The sequence below is a fragment of the Anolis sagrei genome, chromosome 3 (genome assembly GCF_037176765.1).
Source record: "Anolis sagrei isolate rAnoSag1 chromosome 3, rAnoSag1.mat, whole genome shotgun sequence".
In the NCBI taxonomy this organism is placed as follows: Eukaryota; Metazoa; Chordata; class Lepidosauria; order Squamata; family Dactyloidae; genus Anolis; species Anolis sagrei.
Genome location: NC_090023.1, coordinates 21997663 through 22009725, shown reverse-complemented (window position 1 = coordinate 22009725; position 12063 = coordinate 21997663). Strand labels below are relative to the sequence as shown.

Genomic DNA, 12063 nt, shown 5'->3' with positions numbered 1-12063 from the left:
ACAATGACCTACACAATGAAAATGCTGTTCAAATTCATTGTAATATCCAAAGCAATTCAAGAAGGATGACTGAAGTGAAGTTCTAAAATGCCTGGAAAAGTCTTAAGGGCATAAGATATGGCAGGTTAAGCTTACTAGAATCAGTATTGTGTGTTTGTGGAGGGAAAGATTACTGCTGAAGCTTAAGTGCTCATTAAATTCAGTGCTAATTTATGAAATATAAATTAAATGGGATAATTCTCTAATATAGTGAACAACTTATCTCTGGGGAGAAGAAAAAATCCCTTCTTGTGATTATTACCTCACGTATCACCAGCTACATAAGGTAGATGCCTAAAAAACACATGACCAGGAAACCACGATTTTCATTGCATTTTTCGAGTTAATTTATTGCCATCTTTCTCTTTATGCAATTTTCCCTTCATATTTAAACTGGCTGTTACAGGATCTGGAGTAATACTTGTCAACATCACTAATGTCAGAACACACCACACAATGCCCTAAAGGAGATTTGAGGTTGGGGATTCCTACTACCATTGCCCTGAGTGCTGTTTTAATTGGGCAAGCTCAGCTAATTTTCTTGAATCTCAATATCTATCATCCCCCATGGGAAGAACCACGTCAGAACATGAACCAGCAAAGCTAAGGCAAAAAACGTTGTTTCTGATTTGTGGAGATGCTAAGATGGGGTTTTCTTGGCCAATTTATTCAGAGGAGTTTTGCCTTTGCCTTCCTCTGTGATTGAAAGAGTGGGGCTTGCCCAAGTTCACACAAGTTACCACAATATGTTTCTGAGTCTAAGTGAGGATTCAAACTGTGGTCTCCAGACTTGTAGACAAGTACTCAAACCATTATGCCATGCTGTGTTCCTATTTGTTTGTTTTTGTGTTTATGTCTTCTTACCTTTAGAACCCCTTTGAAGTTCCAACTAACAAACCATGTTTGCTTTATTTAGTAACCAAAAATGGCTATTCATAAAAACCTTTCTGCCTAACTGATTTATAGCAAAACATTTTGTGCATTTTGTTTTTAAACTTATAAATTTGTAAACTCATTCAATATGTTTGACTTTTACCTAATCAGTTAAAAGGACACCACAGAGGCTGTTTTGGATGTGTTTCCCACTTTCTGATATCTAGTGGGTGGCCTTAGTGTTTACTTAGATCAGTGTTTCTCAACCTGGGGGTTGGGACCCCTGGGGGGTCACGAGGGGGTGTCAGAGGGGCCATCAAAGACCACCAGAAAACACAATATTTTCTGTTGGGCAAGCGGGTTCTGTGTGGGAAGTTTGGCCCTATTCTATCAGTGGTGGGGTTCAGAATGCCCTTTGATTGTAGGTGAACTATAAATCCCAGCAACCACAACTCCCAAATGTCAAGTATATTTTCCCCAGACTCCACCTGTGTTCACATTTGGGCATACTGAGTATTTGTGCCAAGTTTGGTCCAGATCCATCATTGTTTGAGTCCACAGCGCTCTCTGGATGCAAGTGAACTACAACTCCCAAACACAAGGTCAATGCCCAACAAACCCTTTCACTATTTTCTGTTGGTCATGGGAGTTCTGTGTGGCAAGTTTGGCTGAATGCCATCGTTGGTGGTTTAAAATGTTCTTTAATTGTAGGTGAACTTCACCAGCAACTACAACTCCCAAATGACAAAATCAGCCCCTCCCTCCCCCCCAAAAAAACCTTACCAGTATTCAAATTTGGGTGTATCGGGTATTTGTGCAAATTTGGTCCAGTAAATAAAAATACATCCTGCATATCAAATATTTACATTACAATTCATAACAATAACAACATTACAGTTATGAAGTAGCAATGAAAATAATTTTATGGTTGGGGGTCACCACAACATGAGGAACGATATTAAGGTGTCGCAGCATTAGGAAGGTTGGGAAACACTGAATTAGATGATATAGAGTCCAGTGGACCTTTGGTATTTGCTAGGGTTTGATCCCTAAGCCCCTAATGGAAACCGAAACCATTGACTGTTCAAGTACCATTATATACAATGAAATAGTAAAATTGTGTCTCTTATTTAAAATGGTAAAATCAAGGTTGCCTTCTGGGAAATGGAATATTTTCAAGTTGTGGATACAAAATCAATGGGAACAGAGGATCCACTGTACTACTTTACTTCCATATCTGGAAGTTCAGATGAGTAAATAAATATTGAGTGCTTAGCAAACTAGCTGTTTGATAGAAATGATCTATCATAACCTCACACTGAGTGAGAATTAAACTATAGTAAGACCCTTGTAGAAGATATGCCACAATTTTACTTGAGACCTGGTCATCTCTCAGTACAACAGGACACTATCTCAACTGTTCAGAGATACCATTTCAAAGGTGATACAAAAACAAAAAACAAAAACCAGGATGTGGGCACCGTTTTCACATTGCGCAATGACTATGATTCCACTTTGCTAGGGAACAGTAGCAGACTACTTGCTGTCTTGACGTTTTATTTGCAGGAATGCAAATAAAACCTCAAAATTTTCTCAGCCTCAATGAAAAATCGTGTTTTGAGAAATACTATCTTCCTTTGAGATCATAGTTAAAAACGTATGTTCTCTGATACGACACGCACAACTTTGATGCACAAAAATGTTGGTTTTGCAGTGCTTAACCACTCTTCACACAGTTGGGGAAAATTTTGGAAATTATTTATTTTTGTATGTGACAATAAAAGAAGTGAAGGCTTGCACTCTTGGTCTCACATCCCACCTATGGACTTCTGGGAGATATCTATTTTGTTACCCAAACCAGCTATCTTGTAGGGCTGGGCGGTTTCATTTCGTAATTTCGTAATTCGTTAAAAATTCGATATTTTTTTTTATAACAAAGCGATAACGAACCATTCAGGAGCAACTAAAAAACGAAACGAATTTTTAAATTTGTTTCGTAATTGTTTCGAATTCGTTTTGTATTCATTTCGTTATCGTTTTGAAATCGTTTTGTTATTATTTCCGCATGTCTGGGGCAAGTTTTATAGTTGTTGTTTGTTTAATCAGTGAAAAAAATTATAAATATCACACCAACAGTCAACAACAGAGGGAGAGGGAAGCTTCAGAAGTTCCCCCTGTCCCATTTGGAGGTTTTTTAGCGTATTTCGCGGTCGCGTCCGCCATTAACGAATCAATTCGTAATTGTTTCGTAATTGTTTCGTATTGTTTTGTAATTTACAAAATTTCGTAAATATCGAACTTTTTTAAAGAAAAAATTCGGAATTCTTTTTAAAAACGAAACGCAAAAAACCCCTAAAAACGAATCGATTTTAGAAACAAATTTTTCCGTGGTTGCCCAGCCCTACTATCTTGTAATTATACCACTATGATCCCATTCTAAATATGATAGTTTGATCTTGTGGAATTATGTAAATCCCTGAGATACTATAGTGCCAAATGTTCTGGGGCTGTGTATTTGAATGTCCCTCCGTGTACTGCAGATTCCAAAAACATGTCACAGAACAGAAACATATGTCAGCACTACAGTTGTGTCTCGTGAAATTGGTGTAGAAACTAAAAACTGGTCTAGTTTGGCCTTTGGTCTGATCCAGCAGGGCTTTATAGAGTTATTGTTGCCTAGATTGGCTTTTAGTTAAAAGCCAATGCTATTTCTGATTCAGTCTTTGCAGTCTAAATGCTATGTTCCATGCAAATTGTTGTAATTGCTTTAATTTGAATTATATTGTATTTTAATTGCATCGTAAGCCATCTCAGAAGCTGTTGTAGGGCTGATAGGATATAATTATTTGAAAACAGAATACTCTATGCCCTCTTCTTGACTGTTTGTGGGAAGCATTATAAACCCAACTCCAAAAGAAATGATTCATAATGGGCAAATAATGTCTAGTTACAGTTATACAATCAAGCCATCTTTTGCCAGCTCTATTAATGAAATCCTATTTTATCTCATCAACAAAGGGGTGTTACAGACTGTAAATAGAGACATTCCCATGGACAATTACCTACTTTTGTTCTCTATACTAACAAGTTGGCACACTATACTCATGTGTTATTTAGAGAAAGAAGCTGTATGTGTGCTGTTGGGGGGATATAGTGCTGACTCTAATTTGCATGAAAACCAGAGCTGCCTTTTAGAACATAAAAAGTTTCAATTTCTATATAGCTTTTCCACTTAGGAATTGTGATACTAAGTCATTAACACAATGAAATATCTTTCAAGCCAGTGTGAGAGCCTACATATGCCTTCCCTACAATCATTAATAATCACTTCCCACAATTGGGTCATATGAAATAAGAAGTCTTAAATAACAATAGAGGAAGATTTATTACTATTAATGGCCTTAAACTTGTGAACTTTGCTTTTTGAATGATTAAATGAGAGAACGATGACATTTTCATCTTGTGCTGCCTCAAATAATACATAACTATGAACATTATTCCTAGAAAACAACTCTCTTTTTTAAAATAGAATTATACTAATTTCAACAGACAGACAAAATACATTTTAACATTTGGTTTTATGACAAAGTGTAACAATGAACATCTTTGTATTTCACTGTTACTACTATTGTGCACTATAGCATGCATTATAGTATTCAATTTCAGGCAAATATTCATATTGAACTACATTAGAATCTATCAGGTAAACATAATACTCCCTTATTGAATCTGCAAACCTAACCTTAACAAGAGTTAATTTGTTCCACACAGGGATTCCTGGTAGTTTGTTGTTGTTGTGTACCTTTAACTTAATTCCAGTTTATGGTGACCCCCTATTAGACTTGAGCCCGTATCTGTTTGAACAAAAATGATTTGTAATATTCGGTGGGCTGTTTTGTATAATATCTAAAAACAGAACGGGGAGTTGGAGCTGCAAAGTCCAGCAAAACGGATTAAGGGAGCCAGATTTTATTGGTTCCAGGAGTGGAAAGAGTTAAGTCTGCATACCTAAGGCAGGGATCTTTTCTTTCCCCCCTCCCAGCAGAAGTAGTGTCCCTCCATTTCTTTTTTGGAACGTTTCCTAGGCTCCTCTTCCAGAGAGGGCCCTGATGCCCTGCTGGGAAATTATTTTACCAGCAGCCCTTACATAGAGTGGGCATTTTATTTATTTATTTATTATATTTATATCCCATCCTTCTCACCTCAAAGGGGACTCAGGGCAGCTCACAAAAGAGGCACAATTCGATTCCATATATTGAAAAGTCTTTGAGTTCCTCTCAAAGCATGATGGGAGATGGAGTTTCTCTCTCTCTCTCTCTCTGTTTCTCAGCCAGTAAAAAGCCTGGTTTGTGTCCATGCTCTGATTGTCTGAAAATGGACACAAGCGACAACTACAATTCCCAGAACCCTCTCTTGCAGTTTGTCTTCTTCTTTAAAAAAATGTTACGGCTAAAATTTAAAATAATTCCAAAAAATCAATAGATTGGTGCATTGTCTTGAAATTTGGTAGGCCTGCAGTTGTAAATGGGGACTAAAACCGAGTTCAATTTCATGCAAATAGGCCTTTAAATGACTGAGGATTGAGCCTTTAAAATTCCCTGTTGTAGCCAATGGACCAAATCTTTGCTGAATAAAAATGACAACATTCCTTCCCTTTTGAGTAACTTCCCAGTACAGAAAATGAGGGGTCAGCCATCAATGGGCCCCTAAATGGCATGCCTTTTGGCTGAATTGCACACCTCTACCCCCTATGACGGGGTTTTCTGAGTCTAAAAGTGTCTGACTTGTCCAGGGTTCTCCAGCATAACTTTATGATAACTTCCGGCAGAGGTTGTTCATTTCAATAGGTTAAGTACTATTTACAGTTTCTTGTTTCCACAGAAAATAGAACAAAGGTATCTATTTTATAAGTATTATAAGTATTATGGGAGCCCCCGGTGGCGCAGTGGATTAAAGCACTGAGCTGCTGAGCTTGTTGATCGAAAGGTCGCAGGTTCGATTCCGGGGAGCGGCGTGAGCTTCCGCTGTCAGCCCTAGCTTCTGCTAACCTAGCAGTTCGAAAACATGCAAATGTGAGTAGATCAATAGGTACCGCTCCGGCGGGAAGGTAACGGCGCTCCATGCAGTCATGCTGGCCACATGACCTTGGAGGTGTCTACGGACAACGCTGGCTCTTCGGCTTAGAAATGGAGATGAGCACCACACCCCAGAGTCAGACATGACTGGACTTAATGTCAGGGGACTACCTTTACCTTTTTATAAGTATTATAGAAGCAAAAAATATTGCATACCAATTACATTAAGGACAAAAAGTTCAGTCCGGTTTCTGAAAGCCAAAAACCTTTCCACCTGGAAGGTCAGAACTTAGTTGTGTAGGTAAATGGGCGGAAGTGATGACTATCAATGAAAAGTGTTTAAAAATAACCAAAGGTTTTCCCTTCTCATTTAATTAGAACAGACTAAATTTATCATCACTGTCAAATATGCAGCCTCAAAGCTGATCAATAAAACTCAATTAGCAATGCCAAAAACACAAACATCAACCATATCTCAAATGGAGAAGTAAGCAAATTTTATTTGATAGACATATTTTTACACAACACAAACATAAAATGGAGTTCAGTGTCATAAGAAGTTGTAATGGTCAAGATGTGGTAAGTGTTATTCATTTGGATCAACAGTATACAGGTTTTCAGCCTCTGAAATTTTATCATTCTGTGTAAATATGTGTGAGTTTTTTGAAGTCTTTCTGCAAGAAGCAGAACAAAAAAGAAAGTCATGAGCCATAGCAACCAGAGCTGGCCAAGTTATTCTTGAAAATGAGACAGAAATCTCACAAGTGCTGATTTCCTATCCCTGGAAGTAATCATGCAACAATAACAGATTAACAATTTGCTGCTCTTGCATGATAACCAACATCTTATTGCTAAAGTAGTTATCCACACTGCCAATTGGTAGGGTCAAATCTAGGTCTTCTTATGGATACAAAAGCTCTTGCTGATCTGTGAGAAATCCTTCTAGTACAGTGGTTCCCAACCTTAGGGTCTCAAGGTGCTTTGGACTTCAGTTCCTAGAGTTTCTGACAGCTGGTAAGCTGGCTGGGAAATCTGGAAGTTGAAGTCCAAAACACCTAGAGGCCCAAAGGTTGGGAACTACTGTTCTAGTAGATTCTGATTTCCTTTTCCTGAACCTTTCTTCACAATTCTCCACTACTTTCTTCTTGCGCACTTGATTTTTTTCAGTTGCTATGAACTGAAATCAGGGGCAAATATAGGTTGACGCAACTGAGAAGGAGTGGAATCTTGTCCTTTCCAATTAGCTCAAGAAAAAACAAACTGCTGCAGCCATCCCTATCCTGTGTGTTTTCCCTCCTGAATAGCTTTTGCTATCTCGAATGCACTCTGAGGTTACATGTGTCCAGTTTTGATCTATGAAACATTGGGGGGCTTGTACATATATTAAAGCCAGAATATGACTCCAGAAATCAGGATTGAATCTCTGATTAGCCACGAAAACCCACTGTGTGTGTGTGTGTGGGGGGGGGGGGGTAACATTTTATCAGGCTCAGAGGACATCAAAGGTAAATCATTTCTAAATAAAACTTGGGATAGGGATTTTCTTAAGTTTTCCAGATGTTGGAAACAATTTTAAGGGATACGAGAGTGTGTTTAAGTTTCCTGGAAGCATCCGACCATTTAGAAAAAGGTCAGATAAATGAGATGAACCTTACAGCCCTATTCATTTCATTGAGGTGAAAAATCTGTACTTTATTTAAACACATTCGGGGTAGGCTAATCTATAATATATACATATTGTTTCTTAAAACAACTTAAGTCATGATGGAGAGGGAGGAGGATGACTCTAAACACACTTAACTCCCATCTACACATGCTGTAAAATCCAAATGATGTGGATTATAAGGGAGGAGAGTAGAAAGAAAATGCCACACCCCTACTTCATGCTGCAATGTGCATCCACATAGAAAGCACATGTTTTAAAAACTCAGCAGAAAGCCCAAAACTGTCAATAAAATGTGCTGCAGCTGATCAGTGTATAGATGCTGCAGAGCAGAAATTCAGGAGGAACATGCACAGAACTCATGTAAACAGCGCCACCTCTGGAAAATTCTGATAAAGGAACTAGATATGGCACTCTCAGAAAGATAAACACCTTCTCTCTCCCTCCCGGAAAATAAATGCCTTCCCTTTCATTGTTTATGAGTTGGAAGATGAGCTCCATTGCTGATGCTCATCAGATGGGCTGCTGTAGTTCAGCACATTTCTTCCAAAGGGGAAAGAAAAAAAATCATTCTGTTGGCTCAATTGGGTATGAGGAAAGCTTTGTGGATGCTGCAGGAGCTTTTTCATGTTTCCTAGAGTGTGTGTAGAGACTCTCTGGAGTGGAACTGGATTTCTGTAATCCACATTCATCCAGATTATGTGGCTGTGTAGAAGCAGCTTTAGTTAAACACCTAAAAATCCTTCTTTTATGTCATTACATTCACTCTGAGAAAGACAGGAGTTGGCTCATTGTGAAGAGACACTGAGATAGGTGTGATGCAATGACTGGGGGTGGGAGTAGGGGGCCCATGTATTATTTGATAAGTATGGGACAGTCCAGAGCATACAATCTTATGCATCTAAACAGAACAGTGATTTGATCCATAAGTCTTCTAAAAAAAACCCCAATATGCTGTGACAAGAAATGGAATTCAAAAAGAAGCTTACAAGAATGAATAAAAACATCTCCAAAATATCATATTATGGACATATCATACATGCAAATAAGGTATTTTCAAATCCATAAATAAACAAATATATAATCCCAAATCCCAAACATTTCTGGCTCCAAGCATTTTGGATAAAGGATACTAAAACTGTACTCTTTTACATTTTTATCAAAAAATATGTAGATTAAAGGCCCATCTGTCGAAAATCTAAGATCCCTTTACCCGAAATAACTGAAAATGTCTCTGGAAATTCCCAGGGCACAAATAGCCTTCTCTATTGTTGTTCCCAAGCAACTGGCGCTCAGCAGTGAACCAAGGAGTTTTGTGATGGCATGCCTAAGCCTTTGGGAAAACTATATTGTCTGGCTTTACTCAGGGGCTATCTGATACCTTCTGTTAAGATAAAGACCCTTAGCAGACAGAGGCAGTTTAGGCAAGGTGAAAAGATAACCCAATGAGTTTACTGAAACAAGATAAATAAAGGGTTAACTCCACCTGGGACTATCATAGAGTGACTTAAAACAATACATTACAAAAGGAGATTTTGCTGGTTGCAGTCATCTCTCTAGAATCTTCTGCCTCTGATGCAAAGCGATGGATTACCAGTTGTTGCTTATAAACTGTCTTAATCTACTTTTCTGTGAAGCTTAAACTGGTTTTAAGCTGTGAGTATAATTATACTACTAAATGTAGGTGCTAAAAATGCTTTGTTTGCTTGGGCCTAGGATACCAGACAATCTTTGTAGCTCTGTTGAAGAAAAAAGGAGGAGTCCTGTAAGACCTCTATACAGGGAAATGGAATAGACCAGCTAAGACTGGCCTCTTGGTGGATTTTAAGATCCACCCAAAAACTAATACAAAAGATGGTGTCTACACTATTGGGAAGGCCTATAAACAGCGGGAACTAAAGCAGAGAGGAAAAGGCAGAGCCAAGACTTTACATGTTTTACTTAAGTCTTGTTTACAATCATCCTGCTACATTTGCAGATTTGACTTTTGCACATTTGATTGTTCATGGATTTCATTAAAAATGTTCTTTCTATAAATTGTAAGTCTTCCAATTTGATTCTACAATCAACTTTCTCCAGTCATCCTCAAAGACCTAGAGATTTTTAGAGAGAACACCTGTCTAGGATCGCTCTAGGACTTTCTAGTTCTATGAATGTGATTCTATGGTTGGTTAACTATCAGTAGAAGAAAATCCTAGACATGTGTTTTCTTAAATAAAAGGAATAGCAACTTCTTTATTTCTGATTTTTTACTTTAATAGGGTCCTATGCCACTAACCTCAGTAAATGGGGTAGGATTCATACTATTTCTGACAGTTTCTGTGATTTGGAAGGAAAACAGCATATGCAGCTACTGCTATTCTCATTGTGGGGATGATGAGAAATGGATAATGGACCTGTTCAGTGCCTTGTCTAATCTTGAATGAACCATTTTCAATAGCACAGCTCAAGATGTTGAATGCATATCAAGTAAGAGTTGTATCAAAACAAAATGTAACTGACTGTACCTGGTGAATGAAGTGGAGGAGAGCACATCAGAACTACGCCTTGACCTTCCCTCACCGACACAGCACTTCTTGTCCGGCCACTGAAATTCCCCAGGTCTGTTAATATAATACAGTAATTTAGATTCAGGGAAAGCAAGTTCTTGATATTACTGTCTGTACCAATTTCTCTTCCCCTCCTTTCTGTACAGCTTCTCTTTTATGCTAAGCTCTCATTTTTATTCCTGAAATTTAAAAGAAGCTGTCCAGTCCTTTTACAATACATCTGTTCTGGCTGATTTCAACTAGAAAGCAGAAATATTTTCCACCTTAGATCAACACCTTTTTTTATTGCCCACATAGGATATGGAAATGGTATCGGCAAAACAGCATTAGGTAATATACCCTTTTGTAACTGACATTTAATAGCTCTTTTATTCCCTTTTTACTATTTCCTGCTTATTGATTTCTTCCCTAGTAAAAGTCATTTTGCACACAGCGTAGAGAGATATAAAGAAGAAGAGGATGTGTTGCAACCGACTTGCATCCTGTGTGAGGCTCTTGGGGGTCATCAAGGGGATACAGCAAACAAGGTAATATTAAAATGTTTGGAACATGATTAGTAGCATTCGACCTACCGGGAAATCTGTTCTATAATACTGTCATAAAATTAAAAGTGTGTGTGTGTGCATATGTATGTGTACACTAATAGCACTGACCTCACATGAATTGTGGGGGCTGTCAAGGTATTTCCAGTTTGAATTCAAGTTATTGGTGAAAGCATTTCAAGCTGAAAGTGATATGTGACCTTGAAAATATGCCCTTCCTTATACATAGTTGCCTAAAGACTATCTTCACATGCAACCCACCATTAGGAGTGCAAGATGTATTATGTATGCTCATGTATAAGTCGACCTCATGTATAAGTTGAGGGCAGGTTTGGAGTACAAAATTAGGGATTTTGATATATCCCATGGATAAGTTAAGGGCCATTCTTTGGAAAGGGGAAACTGCCAGCACAACTTCATGGGTCAGCCATGGCTGGCTGCAACTGCTACCATTTCCCAGCTGAATCATTCAAAAAGTGGGAAAAACGATGGGGGTTGTTCTTTCTCTTAAGTTCTCCCAGGATGGACTAAGCTCTCACTTGTTGTCACTACTCAGATATGATTCCTATTTTGATAAGGGCTAAGGTACAGTACAAGCAGTCCCCAAGTTACAAAGATGGTAGGTTATGTAGGTTTGTTCTTAAGCTGAAGTTGTATGTAACTTTTAACAAGTATATTTTTTTAGGTGTAGTGCCAGGCAAAACGGTAATTTCAGCTTTGGTTAGCATAAGGAAGGATTCCTGTGGTATTTGTTTTGCTGTATGTGCCCCTGTTCAGAAGATTTTACCTCACTTTCTGCCCCTGTGATAATTGAATTTTGAAAAATGTGGCTTGCTGTGGAAACAAAGATTGGTAATAAAGCCTCAGTAGAGACATCATTTCCCCCATGATAACTTTTTCAGTAATGAATTTCCCTTCCTAGGGGTAGAATTTTCTCACTTCTTGTTGTCACACTCCCGTTCTTAACTATGAATCATTTGTAATGTGGATGTTTATAACTCAGGGACTACCTGTACTTGTCTGGCTTATGGCTGGATTTTTGACTAAAATCTTTATATTTATACATAAGTGTACATACAATAAGTGATGGCCTTCTCTGCAGTGGCACTCCACTTGTGGGATACCCTTCCCTTTCAGGCTTGACTGTCACCAACTCAGCTTTATTCCAGCACCAAATTGAAGCATGCACACACAATTGGACGGTAACAGTAATTACTGATATTTTAAATGGTGAATGAGTAAAAAAAAATCATGCTCAGAGTCCCATTTGTTATGCATACAGAAGCATTTAAACATTTTTGTCCAATGCAGAAAGTCTACAT

The 12063-nt window shown here is 38.1% G+C and overlaps 1 protein-coding gene across 7 annotated transcripts in view; it reads right to left on the bottom strand.

The window, feature by feature from the left end:
* CNTN5 (contactin 5) overlaps nt 1-12063 on the bottom strand; it is an 826419-nt gene that overhangs the window by 239260 nt on the left and 575096 nt on the right. For all 7 annotated transcript variants that reach the window (XM_067466528.1, XM_067466529.1, XM_067466531.1 and 4 more), the window contains exon 7: nt 10158-10253. In XM_067466528.1, coding sequence (XP_067322629.1) covers nt 10158-10253 — 96 coding nt within the window. The remainder of the gene's footprint in view (nt 1-10157; nt 10254-12063) is intronic.